Here is a 22,205-nt window from a genome sequence, read left to right as displayed (position 1 = left end):
AACAATAATTTAAAGAATCTTACCCAAGAAAACAAGTGAACAGTGAAAAACATTCTCATTTAATTAGTGGAGTTTTAACAGTCCCTATGACTATTAAAAAGTTTGAAAAGTTAAAGAATTCACCTGAAATGCAAAGGTATTCCTAAAATGAATGGTAACAGGCAGTTTATCATCAACCTCAGATGGACAATTTTCCACTGAAGGAACGAACGTAAAGCTTGAAGTTTAGAAGGAACCACGACTTAAGTTTGCCAAAAAATATAGTCTGAAGAGACCAGAGTTGAATTTTTTGGTCATAATATGTGGTAAGATGTGCACTGCCCCAAACAAAAACAAAACAAATAGAGAACATCTACATGGTGAAGCGCAGAGGTGGCAGAATCATGCTTTTTTCTGGTGGAACGAGGGTTAAAGTAGGGCAGAAGGAATATTGAATGGCTCCAAATAACAAATCCTGGCACAAACCCTTGAATCTTCTGATAAAAAAAAAAAAAAAAAAAAAGAGAAATGAGGAGGAATTTCCCCTTGTTGCAAGGAAGAATGGAAAAAACACTGCCAAGCCAAGATGTGCCACACTGACTGACTCTTACACAATAAGGCTGAGTGCTGTGCTAAAGATCTAAAGGTGCTTCCAGTATTACTTCAGGGTGTGGACACTTAAGACATCATTTTTTCTTCTTTATTTGCCTAAAATGTTTCTTATTGTATTTCACGTTTATTCATGGGCTGCAATTGATAGGGCAAAAAAGGCATGCTATAACTTGGTTTGAGTTTCTTTACATCAAAAAACCCTGCCATTTTAACAGGGGTGTGGAGACGTTTTAAATCCACTGTATATTACCTATCAGACTCATGCACTAGTTAGTAGTAGGTCCTCTGTACAAAAATCAACACATACTAAATAAACAATCTCTCTACAAATTACCTTCACACTCAAAGGATCTCAGATTTAAAGCCATTTTATTAACGTGAACAAAATACGAATAAAAAACTTGTACAAAATTTACAGGAAATTACAGCTGATAAAAACTGAAACAAACAACAAATAGAACATTTTTCAAAACTCATCCTTCAAGGATAATGCAAAAACTGCTTTGAACACGTCAAAAACATAGTAAAAAAATACTTTTTTAGGGTTTTACCCACAGTTTTAAGTGATTTTAAACAAGTCATCTAATTATAACAAAGCAGAACTCCATTTTGTGCACAAAGGGCAAATACAGAAAAATACTTCACTGGTGTGGCACAGAAATCGCAAATTCAGTGTAAAACCAGCACTTTTAATCGGTTCACAGTATGTTGAAAAAGTAGCACTGGGGGGAGGGAGACTGAGCGGTAACAGCCCCTGCTAGAGGCAAGCATGCAATCTGCACATGCTTGGGAGAAGATTTCCTGTTGGTTGTGTTATGTTTGTGTTGTACTGCAGTGTTGGTGCTGAATTTGTTCAGGTCAGCTAATGTTTCCAATCTGTCGGCTGAGGAGGTGAATGAAACACTGCATTAGTTGACATCATCACTGGCAACTTTCCCAGGTATATACCCATGAGAGGGGCTGTTGGACCTGCTGCTGGAACTGGACCTGCTGCTGCTGAAACTGGACCTGCTGCTGCTGCTGGACCTGGACCTGCTGCTGCTGCTGGACCTGGACCTGCTGCTGCTGCTGGACCTGGACCTGCTGCTGCTGCTGGACCTGGACCTGCTGCTGCTGCTGGACCTGGACCTGCTGCTGCTGCTGCTGGACCTGGACCTGCTGCTGCTGCTGGACCTGGACCTGCTGCCGCTGCTGCTGGACCTGGACCTGCTGCTGCTGCTGCTGGACCTGGACCTGCTGCTGCTGGACCTGGACCTGCTGCTGCTCAGGCTGTTCTCGCTGCTGTTGTTGAAGCTGCTGTACCTGCAGCCGGAGCTGTTGGATCTCCTGCTCCTTCGTTATCTGCTGCTGCATTAGCTGTTGTAGCTGCTGCTGCATTAGCTGCTGCTGCTGCGGGTGAGGCAGCGGCATTTCCAGGCTCCCCCATCCTGTGGGCATCGGAGTTGCTAAACTAGTCCCAAATGACTGGAAACCATATGGGTTTACTACCTGCTCTGGGTGAAGCTGGTTTGTGTAGAACTGCATTGTAGGATACTCCTGATGCTGATACAAACTCCCAGTGTGGACGACAGGATTGCTTGGTGTTGTGTAACCTGAAACGGGCTGAGAAGGAAGATAAACTGAATGGCTGGATTGACCATACCCTCCACAAGCTGCCATAGTGTCACTGGGGTTTGCTGACTGAAATGGGGACAAACCGACCTGTTGTCCTGTGTTCATCTTAAAGTGGTTCTCTACTTTATAGCTGCCCATAAACTTGTGTTTAGTGGATGATGGCCTATCAGTTATGATGGTGTTAATGGGCAACAGAGAAACTCCAGGCATATTAGGCTTTGTGTCGCCTTGGGGCTGAAGTATCTGTCTTGGGTTATAGTTGGTGGCTGCATAACTAGGCTGGTCAGCAGTCTTGACTTCAGTCCCTCCAAACAAAGGGTTGCCTCTCATCACATAGTCCTCAGAAGATGATTTGCTGGCTGACGATGCCGAGTTGGCTTGGGGGACGACTTGGTTTTCACAGCCTGTAGTTGTTGGAGAATCACAAACTTCAAATTCAGTTTTCACACGCCTTAAATCAAAATTTTCTTCCATACTTTCAGATACACTTTCAGAGCTGACATCTTTGGGATCTGGAGCGAATTTGCAGGAGGACAGTTTCTTCTGATGCGCTTTCACCAGAGCTATCAGTTTACCCAATGCATTGTCTTTAATGAGTATCTTTTTTTGATCAGATTTATGCTCTGTGTCATTGTCCTTCGAAGAAAGTGGGGCAGCACAGGATGGGGTTTCTGAATGCAGCTCTTCCTGTTTTACTTTCACCGGGTGGGGGGGACTTTGGAGCTGAGGAGGTGGAGGAGATGGGAACTCTTGTTTTACAGAAAGGCTACTGCAGGCCTCTTGGGGGCTGAGACGAGTGCCGGCAGGAGGAGATGGAGGGACCACAGAATCTGCCTCTGAGGAGAAACGCCTAACATCCAGAGGACTCGACACACTTCTTTGTTTGGCGCCATTCAAATCTTCAGCGTTCGGAGTCTCATCCAGATGAGTTTTTTCTGCTGTTCGGCTGGCTTCTAGGTGAGACAGAAGAACACGCAAGAAAAAAGGAAATGATTAAGTACAAGTTTGAAGCCTTGAGAAATAACAATCGGCAATTCACACAGGTGTCAGACGCACAGTGAGGCAGCATCTCACCTGGTGCTAACATTGTGCCCTTTATGAAGATATTAGCTATTTCCGCTTTATCCTGTGGAGGGCTGCAGGGGGAGGGGCTGAAACCTTTACCAGCTGACAGTGGACAAGAGGTGAGAACCCCATCAACAATAAACCTAAAGAGTACATGTCTAAAGTGGAAGATGAAGTTGGAGCCAATGGGCCGTTTTAAAGTTTGAAAATGTGGAACAAAAAATAAAGTTCACAGTGAAACTTCTGATGTCCACATTTTCGGGAAATCTTTGAACATTTTTTGATGGGAAAAAAAAAAAAAGTTAAAAATGTTTCTTGACCAAAACCCAGCGAAATTCACTGGATTTTGGTTGTTTTTTTATAAAAGAAAATAGAAGTTTTTAGTGATATATATGTAATTACTTTAGACATTTTTAGGACTTTTTAAAACATTTTCGGAAATATTTTCTTGCCAAATTTGGGGGATTTTTTTTAAATAAAATTTTTAAGGAAAACTTAAGGAATTATTGGAATTTTCTTCCTGAAGGTTTTGCAAATTTTCAGAAATTTGGGGAATTTTTTTTGCTGAATATTTGGATTTTTTTCAGACAAGGAAACAATATTTTTTTGGTGCCCATAAGTGAAGACAACAGGAGGGTCAAGTCTTTAAGAGAAACTTAAAGAAAAATTAGCATATTTAGATGGCTAGCATGTGCCAGGTTCCCCTCACTCCTTCCCCTTGTCCTGTGCATGAGAATGAACTTGTACAAGGCCCAGTGGAGTAGTGTTGTGTGGATCAGGTTGACATTTTACCCCCCCACATACAGAACCAGGAATGTGAACCAACACTCGATTTTTATTTCCTCCAGCACACATGGGACAGACAGCTGGCCAACCATGAGTAGATGTTTGCTGTATTTTATACCAAGCAGCAGAACAACAGTTTGGTGCATGAGGCATAACAGAGCAGCACATTTCCAAAGACCCTTTCTCACAGCTGTAAATTTAGTAAGAGACTATTTGGGAAGACGGCTAACCCACAACTCTTCCGCAAATGGAGCGTCTGCATCAGGCATCAAACAGATCATATGTTTACATCAACACTTAACATTTTATGGCCTCTCTGAGACAACACGATGTCTCCTACCTTCTACAGGAACTGATAAGGGTCTCAAAGTGTCACTTCTGACAGTTGGCAGAAGTCCAGACCACGATCTCACAGAATTCCTGACTGTGACCTCCTGACCTTCTCCTCCAAACACCCACAACGCTCTTCTGAACTAAACAGTATTAAAACCAAAAATTAACAGAATCTTGACCAAAGTCATGTTTCTCAAACACTGGACTAAATAATTGAGCTCATCAGGACCACTATCAGTGAAAACACCTTGAAATCTAAGTGTGTGTGGAGGATTCACAGAGATACACAAACACTCCCTTCGCATACAAGTGTCTAAATTCCTACTTTTCTTTTACTTGTAGTTTTAATTAGATGTTTACTATCATGTATAATGAAATCACACAAGTTATATGCCTGTTTACACCATTTAATACTAACTGACTGTACCATATATATACACGAGATAAACCTTGTCACTTTTTCAACAGGATTATTATCCGTTTACAAAATAATTTAAAGTGAACTCTAAGGGTATGTGGCCTCTGACCTCTCACAAACATGCATTTCTTTGTGTGTGAACCGAAGATCAATGAGTGTTCACACATTCTGATTGCAGAATATTAAACATGATTGGATCTGATAAATTGTAAAAATATTCAACCTGAAATATTCTTGATAAACGTCTCTCAGATGACCTCATATAAATAGAATGGTGCCTAAATGAATACATGCAAAAATTTAATCTTTAACCCTTGTGTTGTCCTGCGGGTCAAAATTGACCCGGTTTAAAGTTTGAAAATGGGGAGGAAAAAAAATATTTTCACATGATGTTCACATTTTGAGTTCACATTTTCAACATTTTTGGGAAATTTTTGAACTTTTTCGGTAGAAAAAAAGAAATGCTTAAAATGTTTCTTTAAAACAAAATCCAGCAAAATTGGCTGGATTTTGGTTGATTTTTATGTGAATGTTCTTTAAGAAAATATTAGACGTTTTACTGACATGCATGTAATCATTTTAGATATTTTTAATTTTTTGGGGGAAAATTTGTACTCATTTTTGGAAGTATTTACAAGAAATTTCTTGCCAAATTTGGGCAATTTTTTAAAAATAAAATTTTTAAGGAAAACTTTTCAGGAATTATTGGAATTTTCTTCCTGAAGGTTTTGCAAATTTTCAGAAATTTGGGGTATTTTTTTTTTTTTGCAGATTTTTGGATTTTTTTATCAGGCAAGTAAACAATATTTTTTGGTGCCTGCAAGTGAGGACAACAGGAGGGTTAAAGTCAGTTCTGTTACAACTGAATCTGATTTATTTTATCAGTCTACTGGTTTAGAACCACATACTCCACCTTTAATACCAATTAACAATTTCATTTTAGATTTCTGTGTTGAAGATTCAACCTCTGCAATTCTGGACTTTCTGGAAGTAAAACAATAAAAGAAGATTCTACAGTGTGCTGTTAGTCAGTGTGAATGATTTAGTGGAACGATCCCGTACCTGTGGGAAAAACGTCTGCATGGTTTGTCTCCAGTGATTCAGCTGACTTCATCTCTGTGGGGAGAGACTGCTCTAGACTCTGTCGATCCTCCGGCTGCTGGTCTGCAGAACAGAAACCAAATGTTCTAATTCAGCCCCGCATTCTTCCTGTTTTAGTCATTTTAGTTGAGCTGTGCGAGTGACAAAACAAGACAATGTGTGAGAGCTGGTGGACTCACTTTTCTGTGGATAAGTACTGGTTTGTAGACAGCAGGGGCTCATTTTCTTTTCATTCTTGATGTTTTTCACCATTTTTAAAGCTACAAAAACAGCACAGTTAACACTAGTTACTATACATCTTTCTTGCATTTAAACTCAGTAGACATATGTATATTAAATTTACTACTACCTTCACTGAATGGAGCTGTCCGAACAGCTTCATACATGTCGTGTCCCAGAAGTACAACCTGTGTAAGAGAAAACACGAGCAGAGTAACAATTAGTATAATGGATGTGTATTTCTAGTTTGTACATAAAAGCACAGGTGTGAAATGTTGACATACATTTTTACTCAAGTCATTTTGGACTTATTTTAGTTTTTTTTAATGCAATATAAATTTCTGCACTTATACGAAAAACACACAACCATAGCTAGAGGTAGAAAGACCTTTAAAAAAAAGTATTCTGTGTAGTATTACTCATATAACACCATAAAAGCCTTCATAATTTTAAAAAGAAATGACTTTTTTTGGGTTATTTAACTCAAAATAGCAAAATAGCAACCAAAAAAAAACTGGAATCAACAGACAAGTGTCCATAGGTGTGATGCATATTTGGGGAAAAATTGGCTTTGATTATAATAGATAGTTTACTATTATATATTTTAATTAATTTCTACACGTCAGCCTGTAGTTCAGCCAAACAGTCTTTGAATTTTAGCCACAGCTTAGTGTGGCTTCTTGGTGGTGTAGATTTATTTCGGTTTTACAGAACCTGGTGTCAGTGGTTTACACCCCCTGTCAAACGTTTCAGGACACTACCAAATTTAGTACAAATATGCAGCACATCAGGCTGAACAAAAAAGTCAGTGACAGCCACATTCCAAACCCAACAGGAAGTGAGCTATTTTGCGTTGAATGTCAGATTTTGAGCGTGGGTTTTTTCCGGGTACTCCGGCTTCCTCCCACAGTCCAAAAATATGCTGAGGTTAACTGGTTACTCTAAATTGCCCGTAGATGTGAATGTTAGTGTGATTGTTTGTCTGTATATGTAGCCCTGCGACAGACTGGCGACCTGTCCAGGGTGTCCCCTGCCTTCGCCCGAGTCAGCTGGGATAAGCTCCAGCACCCCCCGCGACCCTAGTGAGGATAAAGCGGTATATAGAGGATGGATGGATGGATGTCAGATTTTGCCCATTTTTCATTTTTTTCTAGAGCGAACTCTTCCTAGGGGGAAACTCCAATTCACTTCAAATTCGGCCAGTACATACAGGAGGCCTTAATGAGCAAAAGTTATTAAAATCTTTTTGCAAAGTCAAAGGGAGTGTCCGTGGCGGCCTCTGGAATTTTGATCCTTTGCCATGAAATTTCAAATGCTGTGTAAATGCCCTGAACATGCTCCAATCTGCCTGAAACTTCACATGTATGATCAGAGTCCTGCCCTGATCACATCCATATGATGAAATACACCCCCTGTCAAAAGTTGAAGGACAGGTTCTACTTTATTTGAGACAGTGTCCTAAAACTTTTGACTGGGGATGTATTTTGGGGATTTTATTGATGCGATTTGTGAATGACGAAATAGAATTTCAAGCTGAAATCTGGAACATTATCGAAATGACATGACCCGCTCAAGGACCTTCGGGAAGTTGACAGTCTTTCTGTGTTTACGGTTTCTGGCTGATAATTGGTATAAAGTTAAGCTTTAAAAAAAGATGAAGCTACCCTGCATTTGATGGGCTTTAGGGTCCAGGAAGTTTCCCAGTTGCTGTAAGGACATCTGAGATAACATTCATAATATATGCAGGGGTGAAAGTAGTTTTAAATTCTTGCCGGAACTATTAGTAATAGTTCCGGACCGTTCCGGCTTACTTTCACCCCATTGTTAACCAACCCATTGTTAACCATTGTAAATCCTGTTGAAAGTTTTTCAGCCAATCACAAGAACGTGGGGAATTTCACGTGGAATTTATTGCTCGTCCCACTGCAATAAATCAAGCGCACCTATTTGCTATTGGCTGCTACTGGCCATAACAATCGCTGTGTTACGGAAGTAGACACGCATGCGCACTCACGTACTGCTGAGTGAACTCCAGTCGATATCTATGGATAGCAGGCAGGCCGGGCGGCGTACCGGCGTACCCATAGATACCGGTGGAAGAGCGGCGTACCACCAGCAGATCTTTTCCCGGAACTGCATTCCGCCACCAGATCTTTTGCCGGTATGCAGTTCCGGACCGTTCCGGCTTACTTTCACCCCTGAATATATGGTCATAATAGTTTACCTGTGCATCTATCACTTTTTTTCGCTCCATATGTGAGATCATCCAGAGAGTGTCCTCTAAGACCTGCTTCGTGACATCATCTTGAGGCCAGAGCTTGCGCATAATTTCATTATGGTTGCTCCACTGAAAAACACACACATATGTCATATCATATCATATAATGCAAAGGCTTTTGCTTAGAGGTTTGCCATAAATTATTCAGGTAGAGCACACCATGCACTGGAGCTTGTGATCAGAGCTGACCATGTGCTGACAGATGTCCCTGAGAGACAGCATCTTACTGCAGCTCTCACATAAGAAGAATGTTTCCTGGGATATCCCTTGGCACTCCCACACAGAGCCCAAACCTGTGATGAAGACACATCATCTGTAACATGCTGCATGCTTTAGTGACATGACAGGCAATAATTGGAGGTAATAGCAATTTACACGTAGGAAGGAAACACATACCAATGATTAGTTCTGTATCAAGACGCTTTACTTTCAAGTATGAGGACAAACGGCTGCAGAATTCAGTTTTTTCTCCTGTGAAGCCATACATAACAACAAGTTAGTACAATTAATGACCAAGTACACCCCCTGTCAAAAGTATTGAGACGGGTTCTAATTTATTTGAATGAGAAAGTGTCTCAGACCTTTTGACAAGGGGTGTAATTGTAGCAGCTGGACAGAGCTGGTCAGGGCTGAAGAATTTTACAAGAGATGTTTTCTTCGTACCTTCTAGCATCTTCTGTGTTGCATGTAACTCTGCACTAATCCTCCTCTGCTGTTGTGTGTTGTCAGGAGTTTTTTGGCTTCTATCACTGACAAGTTTCTCCCTAGCGACGACTGGAAAGTTTGGATAAAAAAGGATTTGTGTAAATGAGTGATGAGGCAGGCATGGTGTGCAAGAAAGAGATAAACATGCTGATGTCCAGTAAAGAATAATGCAAGAAACTGCATAGTAGTAATGGTACCTATATTTATAATAAGAGAGAAGCAGTAATGACATGAAAAGAGACAAGAAAAGATGCTACAGATACTGTAGACCAACGGTGTCAAACATGCGGCCCGTGGACCACAACCGGACCACCAGAGGGTCCAATCCGGCCCGTCGGATGACTTTGTAAAGTGTAAAAATTACAGAGAAGTCATTAACTGTAAATTGTAAATTTGGAAAACTTGAATTTTAAAATAATTTCTTCACCATGACAAGTTGGTTTGATCATAAAGTAAAATCCTATACTGCTCATTGTTCTTTTATTATTTTGTGTCTCATTTTTGTAATATTTTGTCCTTTTTTTGTCTCATGTTTTGTCGTTTGTCTCATGTTTTGTCGTTTTGTTTCTTGTTTTTGTCGTTTTATGTTTCCTTTTTGTCTTGCTTGTGTTTGTTGTCTTATTTTTGTCATTTTGTGTTTTGCTGTATTCGTTGTTTTGTGTCGTCTGTGTTTTTGTCATTTTTGTTGTTTGTCCATTGTTTTGTCGCTTTGTAACTTATTTGTCAAATTTTTTGCCTTTTTTTGTCGTTTCATGTCTCATTTTTTGTCATTTTGTTTCTCACTTTTGTCGTTTTGTGTCTCATTTTTCTAATATTTTTTTCTTGTGTTTGTTGTTTTTTGTCTTTTTGTCTGACTTTTGTTGTTTTGTTTATAAAGTAAAGCACTATATCATTCAGTTCCAGAAACCTGTGACTAAAAATTTAGTGGAGTAGTGGTAATATGCAAGCCAGCATGCTTATTGGCCATTCTGACCCACAATTTTCTGTGAAGCTACATCCTTTATGTGTCACAAATGAGTAAAAACAAGCTTCAGCCACTGACAGCAAACAAACAGAATACAGCTCATTTCACACTACAGACTGTGCTGGTCAAAGTAAAAGGCGCATTACTATGATGAAGTAGTAGGTTTCCTAGGTTTGCGCTAGCCGATCGCCAAAGCGCCATTGGCGCATCGTTTTGCTGGATGGCGCAGTCATTCTGAACCATGTGAGCCACAGCGGCACACCATTTTTCTTGTAAAAAGTAGAGATGGGCGGATCGATCCAAAATATTGATAATATCGATCCCAGCGTGGGTACTGATATCCAATGATGCCAGTGCTGTGATATCATACTTAAGTTTCAGTTTCTGTCGAGTATGTTTGAACTGATGCGGCTTCAATGAACAGGCGATCTGCCTGTCAGAAGTCCTCCATCTGAGGAGCAGCTGCTAATCCTCCTCTTGTGATTGGATGTTGACCGTCACGTGACTCGGCGGCACCAGACAAACAAGCAAGCAGGCTCAGCTACATCATAAATCATAGTGGTGGAAAGTATAACTTTAATTTCTTCCGTGGCTCTGTCAGTCCGTTCCTGTCTAATGTGTAGAATGAGCTGTTTAGCTGTTGTACGGTTCCTCAACCAACACTGAGGAAAGAGGAGGCAGAGAAGGAGACAGACTGAGACACAGCTTTTGATAATGTTACGGTACGGTAGCCTAGCCGCGCTAGACCCATGTTTCTGAAGGCACAAGGGTCTAGGAACGCTCGACAGGGAGGGAGGCGGGCTAAAAGGTTGTCTTTCAAATCACTCTGCAGCAATTGAGTAGGTATACAACCAATCAGTGCAACGAATAGGCTGACGTAGTTCCTAGAGCGCCGGCGGATTGTGGCTAAGTCCCATTAGCTTCCCAACCAGCGGAGTCAACTGGTATATTAAGGATTTGCCATATCCCGTCAGCATAAGTCCAAATACGTCTTTCTTCTCAATGAAACACTTCAGTGCCGTCCTTTGTTTATCTTTCAAGTTGAATTTTAGCTTCAAATCTTTAAGGGCTGTGGCCAAAGCTGAGTTGAAAGATAACCGTTTATTGTGCGCCGGTTGTTTCTGTCAGAATCGTCACGCCTCTGTCGTCACTTCGTTACGCCCGCCTTCTGACTCTACACTTCATGGTGATTGGTCCGGCCAGTTTTAGGAGAATCCAGCCTCGAGCCTTATGGAGGGTAACTAGACCCACCCTGCAGAGAATTAAATTCGTTGCCGTGGGTTGTCTAGCAGGCTAACGGTACGGTGGAACTGAACCCAGAGTGAGAGCTACGCAGAGCAGGCGTCATGCAGGTCGAAATTAAACAGGTTTTATTCACAGAATGAATACCAAGTTACTATAATGCCAACACTGGCCAGAAACTCACAACCGGAGAGGGAGGGGGGAGACAGGCTCCCGGAGGGGCGACAGTACAGTAGAAAGGGGAACGCGGCAGCGCTGACGGCGATCCACGGAGCGTGGCCACGTCCTGCAACTCATCTCATTCATACAGATCACCTGCAGCGGCCGTGACGGATCAAACTGCAGGCAGGAAGATACTAAACCAGAGACAATTACAAAGACTAATGCTGTAAAAATAAATAAATAATCATTCGTCACAATCATGATTTTTAGCTTCTAACCACTATAAGAGAACAACTGACCGCGGCCTTTAAAATGTAAAAATGCGCTCCCCTTTTATAAGACGTAGCGCACTTACGTGTGCTGTTTTCTCCGCTCACAGAAAACAACATAGGGACAAAATCAATCGCTTTCATATTGGACTAATCTGAAATGAGGACACTTTATCTGACTCTTTTAAATAAGTAAATATAAGTAAATTTTGCTCTCACAGTGGTCTGATCACTCAGCCACTGAGCAGTATGTACCATAGTCTGCGCTGTGAGGCGTTCAGGGAACATCGGTAAATATCTCTCGTTAAGCAACCAGGTGGGACCAGATGGGTGCCATGAACTTATAATGTGTATCATACTTTATTATCAAAGACAAAAACGGGGTGGGGTGTATCTTAAAGATCTATTACTGCGAAAGTTAGTCTTGAGTATCGGCGATACTGGCCCTGTATTTACTTGGTATCGGATCAATACCATATCTTGCAGTATCGCACACCACTAGTTTTTAGTGTTATTAGGCAACTGTCCCATTTTCTGTTTACATTTTTCTTGCATTTTATGCACTTTGGTGAAGTTATCATAATTTATTTACTTTGGCTGCACTTTTTGTTATGTATTACACTTGAAAACAAAATCTGTTCAATTGTGATGTGTACGACTGCAAAATTTATTTGAAAGCAGTGCATCAAAGTTTTATTTGCATAAATTATTATTTTTAACAGTACAACATATCTCTGAAATATTAGAAAAGTATTGAAACCGATATCGAACCTTCTGACCAAAAAGTATCGTGTTTGTACTGTGTTTGTACTGTGTTTATTATCCTCTGTAAAGTGACCTTGGGTGTTCTGAAAGGCGTTGCCAAATTATTATTAAATAAAATAGTTAAAATAGAACTGTTTAATTGAGCATTTTTTACCTCAAAATGCACCAGAATGCAGGAAAATGACTCCATTTTTTCTGCTATCACGGACACAGAAATTTGTGGCTCATTGTCGCTCATTGTGGCTCATTGTTATTCTTACGAGTGAGCCACAGTGGCTCTTCATTTCAAATTCCTAGTGCAAGCATAGTTTTCAGTTGTACACTTACTGTATGAAACTTGTATGTAGTTGTAGTATGTAATAAAAGTAAAAAAGGCATGCCATTCATATGAGCCTCCTCGTCTGGTTTAAAATGCTCCTACTTGACAGAGGCTAAATCGAGGACGGATAATATTTGAGTTTTGTGGTAAATACGTATTTTATTTAGGCAGTTTTTCTGCTCAAGAACGTGTAATGACAAACACAGATGTATCATACCTTGCTTCTCCTCGGGTTGAATACTTGGACCTGGGTTGGGCTCTGAATAATTTCCGCTTGACCTCGAAGACGGACGAAATTGGTCCTGAATCGAGTCATCAGCTTGTGTTTCTTCACCATCAAAGCTCTGGGCTCTGGCTGACCGAGCTGCAGCAACACTGGCTTCCTTACTGACGTGGGAGTCTGTGTGATAAGAGCGGTACAATATTCAGCGGTTTTTCATTTTGAAATGTCTTCAGGTTGTTACTTTTTCCACATGAGTTCTCACTTGGCGTCTGGAGCTTGTTTTTGTTCTCCTGCTCAGTCTGGTTATTGGTAGAAAGTCCTGACATTTCACTCTGGGGCATAGAGATCCCTGAGAGACAAAAAATAGAATTAACTAGTATAATAATAACTGGTTCAGCAAATGGATTTCATGATGTTCATTTCATTCACAGTTTTTTTTTTAACAATGTCACAAGTAGCCTTTTAAATGGTTAAATTAATTTACCAGTCATGCCTGATAACAGCAGCTTTCCTCAAAGCGGATCTTGTTTTACATATGCAATGACAGCATACTCAATTTACACATGTGATGACAGCATACTCCGCCCCCCCCCCCCCCCGACTTGCACACTCGTCCACCTCATCGATCGTAAGACCTCTCTGTGTTTTTAAAGAACTAAAACTATTTTTTATTTATGTATTTATAAGTCAGAGAAGGCCTCTGATTGGGAAATTTAGAAGCTGATGTCAGTGTATAGCTATCACGAGCACTCCACTGTGCAACCTTTTGCACAACGAGCACAGACTTACAAAAAATCCCCAAAGTCTATTTAGAGTTTAAAAACCCTTACAGAGCACCCGAGTTCACTTTAGCTCTGGACTTCTTACTTTGTTTCTAAGCTAAAAACACTTTAGTTTCTCATGGTGATCAAAGTTCTTTAAAACTTCTCAGTTTCATAGTAATCAAACCTGTTAAAAACATCAGTTTCACATAGTAACTTTTTAGCGAGTTGCCCTTTTGATTCAGTTACTTTTTTTAAACAAAGATTCTAAAAATAAGCATTCAAGTGAGCTTAATCACATTCATTGGGTTATAACATAATTTGTTTACAGATTTGAGGTTATAGTATCACACTGTGTTTCCTCATTTCGCTGTTACTCTGCCAGAGTCTGGCTCTTATGGCTGATTCTGGGACCTCATGCTTCCCTGCTTAACAGTGGATGGAAATTATTGCTCGTAAATGACAGACACTTTACCATCATCTGTGCTGGAGACTTCACATGGACTGGCCCACGCAGCATCCCGCTTGGAAGTCTCTGCAGGAGCAGCTGCGAAAGATGATGAGGCTTGGGTGTATGTCTTTCCCTTGAGTTCCTTAATTTTTTCCAACACTGAGAATTAAGAGACACGGATAGGAAGTTAAGATCAAGTCAGTGGCCTTTTGTCGAAGAGAAATTGTTCATTTCCATAAAAATTAATATATTTTCCAGCAAGTTGAACATTTCTGCTATACCACATTTGATAATACAGAGCAGACAAATACGTTTACAGGCACAGATTTAAAAAAAATCTGTAGCTGTAGATCATAAAATGAGCAAATATACCAATTAAATCAAAAACTAAAGTCAGTAATAATAATAATAAGAAAAATGTTACACTTTGAAATGTTGGTTTCTGACACCTCGGTGCTTGAAGCTGAATTTTTGTTACTTTGTATCTTGCAAAAACGTGAAACTTCTTTAACCCTTTAAGCTGCAGTCAATTCCAGCCATTTTCAGGACAAAAAAATCGCTAATATTCTATTTGTAAATAAAAATATGATGAGAAGTACAGGGAATATTGGACGCGCATCGCGAGGTGCATTTCCTTGAAAACGACCTATTCGTGGATTTTATACAGACTTCAAGACATGTTTTGGACAAAATATGTTACCGGCTTGTTTCGTCTGGATGTCTAAGGTTGGATTATGGCCGTTTTTTGTGGAATATTTTCATCTGTGTGTAATAATGAACCCGGAAATGTGAGTCGCGCTGTGTGCGTTGAAGCCGTGTACAGAGAACGGATGGATGGATATTCGTTGTTTGTCGGACAAACGTGTTTATATTACCCGCTGTGGTAATCACATCTGAAAGTGGTTTATACCGGTGGATTCATGAGAATCTAAGCTTTCCATCGGCGTATAATGTTTGTATAATCGCATTTGCAGTTTCAGACATTTAGCAAATTGCTTATGCAGATCTCAAAGTGTACCGCGGGCGGAACACTGAATCGCAACGGGTTAAATTTTATAATTCTGGACCACAACTGGCATTTGAGTATGGAGCAATAGGAGTGCCAAATCAAAATATAAATAAATAAATAATTAAATAAATAAATGTGGAAATATAAAGAGAAATAAATAATTAAATAAATAAATGTGGAAATATAAAGAGAAATAAATAAATAAATAAATAAAAGGAAAAAACAGAAAAGGTAAAAGCAAAGACAAAATTTTCCTTTTTATTTATTTATTTCTCTTTATATTTCCACATTTATTTATTTATTTATTTATTTCTCTTTATATTTCCACATTTATTTATTTATCTATTTATTTATATTTTGATTTGGCACTCCTATTGCTCCATATTTGAGAGATGCTTCTGGAAATACTGAATTAAAAGTATAAATACTTCTGTTCACCTTTTGAATTTTAGTAAATTTGTTTTGTTTTTTTAATCTAAAAACTAATTTTCATTTTGACATTACAGGTTATGTGGGGAATATTCATTTCTACCTTTACATTAAACTATCATATTTTAATCTAAAATTACTCTCATTAGTTATAACTCATTTAATCATCATTTAATCATATATATTCAATCTTATATTAGTGTGCTTACAACCTATATTAATCATATAATCAAATACATTACTAGTGTGCTCATGAATGCATTGTTTAAAACTTTGACCTTTCACATCAAGAGTGAACTTAAGAGAAATGCTTACACCGCTCTTTAGTTTGATGTTTGGGGGGAAAAACACCTCACGCTTCTCGCTTGTTAGCAAAGATAAGAATAGATATAGGTTAGGCCAACGGTTCGCAGATGAGGGTTAGACATCAGTTAAACCGATGGAACATTTAGAGAGAAGGGGGGCCTGTGGTTTCAGAGATGTGCTTGCGCCTGTCACATACATACTGAGGGCAATGAAAGGTCAGCAGGTTCATGCAAAGGGCATGCTCGAACATGAATAAAGGTTAAAAGTATTAGACCGTAAATACCCTTAGAGAATGAAAATTGAAGTATAATGTTTGAAACACTTACAAGAAAGTGAAATCAGTAATGACCTAAGTAACAGTAAAATGGGGACAAGCATAGAAATCTTATATTAACCTATGAGGATCCTAAACTAAAAGTAGGGATAAAATTAAATGAATTTGCCTTATATCAATAATTAAATTATTGATATTGTTGTATGTAATCATTTAAAAATTATAAATTGAATAAAATGAATAATAAAACTCAACTCAGCATAAATGAGCAGAAGCTGAGCTCTTGTCTGTACAAAGGTTACACACACACACACACACACACACACACACACACACACACACACACACACACACACACACACACACACACACACACACACACACACACACACACACACACACACACACACACACACACGATTACAGGATGAAGACAGCTCGGATTGGACGAAGACTGAAGACATCCTGGAGAACTTCCTTATTTTAGACCAATTAGATAGCTGCACATTTTCAGTTAAAAACCTCTGTATTAGCGCTAGACAGGCATTCTCATCTTTGTGAACAGCTGCATGCAGAAATTGTCTTAGATTAGCCAACTGCTGTCAGCTAGATCAAACGAGAATCTGCATGCGTGCAATTTTGATTATCCAATGCTTACTAAATATTCTTAAACGAATATTCTTGAGTTCAAGTCTTCATCTGCTTCGGAGTGGTTCCTCAATAACAATCCAAGAATCCGTCCTGACAGTTACTGATGGAAAAATGTCAATTTTATCCATTTGAAATTAAAGTAAAGGTGCAGCAAGTGAATTGACAGTTTGTAAATCTGCTGTGTGCTGCTAATAAGGACATATAAGAGGCAGAACCCTGAACAATATATGGTAATAGTGTTTGGGTCGCAGGAGTGTTATGACAAAATAAAGTTGTGGTCACTCTCAGTCAGTCTTCAGCTAAAACCCCTTTATCCCTGAGTATTCCTGTTGCAATTTCTGTGTCTTGCATAAATCCAATCAGATTATTTTGGTTATTTTCTTTTCCGCAGTTCTTTTATTCTCAAAAAATTGTGCTTCATTTCAGAAATATATTTTAGCATTACACTGCATTGAGTAGTTACAAAGCTCAGACTACTGTTGCAGTTTTCTGCTAGCCTAGCCGCGCTATACCCATGTTTCTGACGGCACAAGGGTCTAGGGAAGCTCGACAGGGAGGGAGGCAGGCTAAAAGGTTGTCTATCAAATCCCTCTGCAGCAATTGGGTAGGTATACAACCAATCAGCACAACGAATAGGCTGACGTAGTTCCGAGAGCACCGGCGGATTGTGGCTAAGTCCCGTTAGCTTCCCAACCAGCGGAGCCGCGGAGCCAACTGGTATATTAAAGATTTGCCATATCCCGTCGGCATAAGTCCAAATACGTCTTTCTTCTCAATGAAACACTTCAATGCCATCCTTTGTTTATCTTTCAAGTTGAATTTTAGCTTCAAATTTTTAAGGGCTGTGGCCAAAGCCGAGTCAAAAGATAACTGTTTATTGTGCGCCGGTTGTTTCTGTCAGAATCGTCACGCCTCTGTCATCACTTAGTTACGCCCGCCTTCTGACTCTACACTTCATGGTGATTGGTCCGGCCAGTTTTAGGAGAATCCAGCCTCGAGCCTTATGGAGGGTAACTAGACCCACCCTGGCAGAGAATTAAATTCGTTGCCGTGGGTTGTCTAGCGCGGCTAGGCTAGTTTTCTGCAGGAAAATCTTCAGATTCTGCCTTTTTCCATGAAATGTACAGGCATTCTTGTCTAGATTGCAAACTTGAAAATACCATCAGTGACATCCTTTTGCCTAGATAATTCATCTCTCAAGATAAACGAAACAAATCAAAGGTCTGCTTTGTCTAAACCTTTCTACAGTTTTACAATTTAGCAGACCAAAGCGACATACATCTGAGAGTAGACACGTCAGTAGAAAAACAACCTGGATATTCTACTGTGTAAGTTGTACAGAATAGGATTTTCTATTTCAGATTATACGGATATCATTACCTTTCTGCACTGGAAGAGCAGCCAGCTCATTGTACACATCCTGGTTCACTTTAATCTCCTAAAAGAAAAGCAGAACATGCTATTTATTTCCAGCGATGCATGCAAGCTGTCATCTTGCTCTTTTGATGTACGGTCTCGTGTTTATGTATGTGTTCTACCACAAGTCATCTCTGTTGTTTCGAAACCTTACTTCTTTTTTAGATTTTTGATTACAACTGAGTAACATTATATAAGCTATGTATATTTGAAGCAAAAATGAAAATCACATTCCAGCACAAACCTTCAGTGAAATGCAGATGTGATCCAGACATTAAGGACCAAATGTGATTATCATACCATAACCACAGAGTTCTTATCACTAATTACCTTCTTCAAAAATGTAAATGCTTGTTCATTCTCATGTTTTATTGGTGTGATACTTTCATGACAGTTTTATTTCAGATCAACTGTAGCAGACTTGTCACCTGGATTTTCCGGAAATTTAGTTTTTTCTCCATCTGAGCCAAGTTTTTAATTGCTTCCTGAATTTGGTCCATGCTCTGACTATGTCCCGGGAAACACAGTTTCTAGTAATAACAGAGAGAGCACAGAGTTCAGACTTGTATTAATAGCCTGCTTCAAAAGCTTCAGGTATTTATTTATTTATTTTTACAATGAAACCTCATCAAGCACATACCACATAATTCAAATGGTGTCTCCGGTCGGTCAAGTGAATCCTACTCGACTCTGTCAACTTGACAGAACACAGCTGACAGTAGATTTGCTTCTTTCCCTCACAGAACACCAAAATCAGCTGATTTAAACCTACATAGCAATGACAAAATACAGATTTCTGAGTAAAATGAAAAAGAGGCCAAATCACAGAGATGCAATGCAGGGTTTAAAAAAAATAATAAAAAAATTATACTAACCAATTCCAGGAATGTCTGTTTTTTGCTCCATCTTATCTCCAAAGCTATGGGTCCGTTTCATAGGCGGCTTCCTGTCAGTCGTGGCTGTGGTCAAGTGTGGAGCAGCAAGCTTGTTACTCTTATGCAGACGTGGCGCATCATCAGCATATTCTCCTCCTTCTGAATGCTTCACATGTACAGTCTTAGCAGAGGCTTCCCTTTTTCCACATTTAACTGATGTTTTATGAGCTTCTGAAGGCAACGCAGCTTCGGAATATTTCAGAGGATTTTCAGCTTTGGAGGAAGCTGCAGTTCTGTCTGTGGCTTCCTGCAACACTGAGGGTCTTATTTTAGATGCGACGCTACACGAAGCAGCTTTCACTGTCCCTGCAATTTCAGTTCTGCTTTCTGGGGGTCTTGACACCGCTGCAGATTTTGTGGTTGAGGTCGTATTAGAGGTGGATCCTGTCGCGTCTGCCCTTTTCAAAGTGGTTGTCACTTTTGACAATGCCACACTTGTTTTTGGAGTAATATGAGCTTTGCAGTCATTAAATGTGGAATCAGGACACAAACTGGCCGCGTTTGTTCCACTTGTGGACACATTTGGATTGAATGTGTCTCCACTACCTCGGCGAACAGTCACACTAGTGTGAGAGCTGTCAGCTGGCTCCGACACTTTGGTCGTTGTGTAATTTCCTTTCAATTCGGGGGGTGCGTCGGTTGCTTTGAAGGTGGTATCAATCTTTGCAGACACGTCTGCAGCCCCCTGAGAGTCGTCTGAATTGTCAATCTCCATGTCCACCTTTAAAATGAAACAGCCATATTTAGTAGACTGTGAAAGAGAGACACAACAAAAACACTCCCTGTGCATCAACTGCAAACTGCAATCTGGAGATTTGAAATAATTTCACACCATTTCATTACGCTTTGGTTGTCTTCTTGGGTGATGTGATAGTATCTTTACTCCCAATTTCACACTTAAAACATCTTATCTGTCCTTTTGGCAGCACCAAAATAAACCTGGCTACAGACCACTGTTAGGATTTATTATTTTTATAAAGTCACTGCCAGCTTAACACTGAAACTGTCACCACATATATATAGCAAAACACTGATATTAATACTATTTACTGTGCAGTTAATGCATGAATTGTGCTGATCTGAAGAAAAGGAAAAAGAGGATTCAGGCATCAGTCTCAGGCCCTGAAGGGCTGAACACATGAGGGAGGGAGGGAGGGAGGGAGGGAGGGAGGGAGACAGACAGACAGACAGACAGACAGACAGACAGACAGACAGACAGACAGACAGACAGACAGACGTCTTGCTATCATTGTGGGGACATACCATTGACTCCCATTCATATCTAACCCCTAACCCAGACCAAAACAATGCCTAACCCTAAAAAACCTTTTTGCACTTTTACTTTTTTCAGTAACAACAACATGGCCAAGAAAACACTGTTTAAACTTGTGGGGACTGAAATGAGGTCCCCACAAGTGACATAGTTTTCAATTTTCCTACAGTTGTGGGGACATTTGGTCCCCACAATATAGCAAAAACATGGGTGCACACACACACACACTATACTCCTATTTCTTTATAAGGTAACAGCTAATTTCAATGAAACTGCTTTCCCAAGGTTCTTTAGGAGACTGGTAATCACAACAATCCTCCCTGTGAGTCATCAGCAGAAGCTGCATCACATCACAGCTAACAAAGGAGAAGAACTGACAGAGAGCAGGAAGTGCTAGAAAGGGGGATTCTATTTACAGGATGCGGCTGCTGCAGATTGGATGAATCATGTGCCAGTGTTGAAGGAAAATGTATGTCCTTACAACTTTAAGCTTCTTTAGTCATTACAACACCTGATTCCCTCCTAATGGTGTCTGGATGCTTCGGTGTTTTCCAAAAATTAATGATTGATGGGCAGTTTCACCAGGAGGTGGTAACCCCCTCCTTCTGGCTCCACGCCCAACCAATCAAAACACTTTATTTGCCTTTTTCTGCGCATACATCAGGTTTCATCAGGGTATCTCATCAGAGTCTTTCAGCACAGCATCTTATTACATAGTGTCAGCACACAGAGGCACTGAGTTGGAAACAGAATCCACATACCACATATGACAACGGGGCTATGTGTTCAGTACCATGCACTTCATCATGATAAGAGCAAATAAATGTACATGGCTTAATGCCTTAATGGCTGCACACGAGCGGAGTATTTTTCCCACTACATCAGGAGATGTGGACATATCTGTGAACCAACAAAGGAAAAACTAAGTCTAAACCTCGGTTCCTTCCCACCATGCAGTCATTCACATTCTACTATGTGAATGATATGTTTATGTTCTACAGCCACTCACAAAGCACCATACTGAATAAAATGTTGTGTTCACATCAGACTTCAACCTTTTCTAGGAGGTTGTTCCAAACAGAGAAGGTTTTGTACAAGACTTTTTGAGACACTGATGTTGGAAAATAAACAGCACAACTGAAGAGAAGAAGTTTGTCTTCTATCTCAAATAAACAAACACGCAGTTTCACACCACTAGATATGACTACATGCAGCCATATCACTAGAACTATGACTGCAGCAAACCTCTTCCTGATCAAATGCTGGTAGCTGAAATTTAAGTGATAAGAGGGAGTAACTAGGCATAAAAATCATTCATGGGTGGTTACTTGTGCGCAAAACCAGACAGGCGCTAAACCAAACCGATGCTGTTGAAACAAAGCAGTCATAAATCTGATTTTCTTCCTTCCTCTTTAGTCTGGAGTTAATTACGCCACTCTAAGATATGACCAGTGTCATACATCTGTCATGTGATCATGCTAATAGTAAGATTGCAGTAACTTTGATTTATTACTTCAACGAGGAACTGAATAAATAGACTTGCTTAAACTCGACTGAAGTTAAAATTTAAACACGATTCTTTCCTACAGCTATCGAAGCTACCATGTGCTTAACTGCAAATTCTTCATTTCTGACAGACCAAGACC

At 39.9% G+C, this 22,205-nt stretch overlaps 1 protein-coding gene across 27 annotated transcripts in view; it reads right to left on the bottom strand.

Annotated features, from left to right (window-relative positions):
• Window positions 1-943: 943 nt before the first annotated feature.
• LOC110968508 (uncharacterized) overlaps window positions 944-22,205 on the bottom strand; it is a 63,771-nt gene continuing 42,509 nt past the window's right edge. For 2 of the 27 annotated variants that reach the window (XM_051955726.1, XM_051955727.1), the window contains exons 31-45: window positions 19,227-20,007; window positions 18,992-19,119; window positions 18,780-18,881; window positions 18,316-18,373; window positions 14,291-14,425; window positions 13,317-13,403; window positions 13,049-13,231; window positions 9,069-9,179; window positions 8,802-8,876; window positions 8,565-8,698; window positions 8,352-8,474; window positions 6,258-6,315; window positions 6,088-6,168; window positions 5,870-5,971; window positions 944-3,158 (exon numbers count right to left, since the gene is read on the bottom strand). In XM_051955726.1, the coding sequence (XP_051811686.1) occupies window positions 1,513-3,158; window positions 5,870-5,971; window positions 6,088-6,168; window positions 6,258-6,315; window positions 8,352-8,474; window positions 8,565-8,698; window positions 8,802-8,876; window positions 9,069-9,179; window positions 13,049-13,231; window positions 13,317-13,403; window positions 14,291-14,425; window positions 18,316-18,373; window positions 18,780-18,881; window positions 18,992-19,119; window positions 19,227-20,007 (3,804 nt within the window). In that variant the 3' untranslated portion in view covers window positions 944-1,512. Of the gene's footprint in view, window positions 3,159-4,396; window positions 4,530-5,869; window positions 6,040-6,087; window positions 6,169-6,257; window positions 6,316-8,351; window positions 8,475-8,564; window positions 8,699-8,801; window positions 8,877-9,068; window positions 9,180-13,048; window positions 13,232-13,316; window positions 13,404-14,290; window positions 14,426-18,315; window positions 18,374-18,779; window positions 18,882-18,991; window positions 19,120-19,226; window positions 20,008-22,205 lie in introns of those variants that run through there. The other 25 variants (XM_051955745.1, XM_051955731.1, XM_051955729.1 and 22 more) reach the window with 25 other exon arrangements.

The sequence above is a fragment of the Acanthochromis polyacanthus genome, chromosome 11 (assembly GCF_021347895.1).
Source record: "Acanthochromis polyacanthus isolate Apoly-LR-REF ecotype Palm Island chromosome 11, KAUST_Apoly_ChrSc, whole genome shotgun sequence".
Taxonomy (NCBI): Eukaryota; Metazoa; Chordata; class Actinopteri; family Pomacentridae; genus Acanthochromis; species Acanthochromis polyacanthus.
This window is presented reverse-complemented; position numbering and strand designations above follow the sequence as displayed.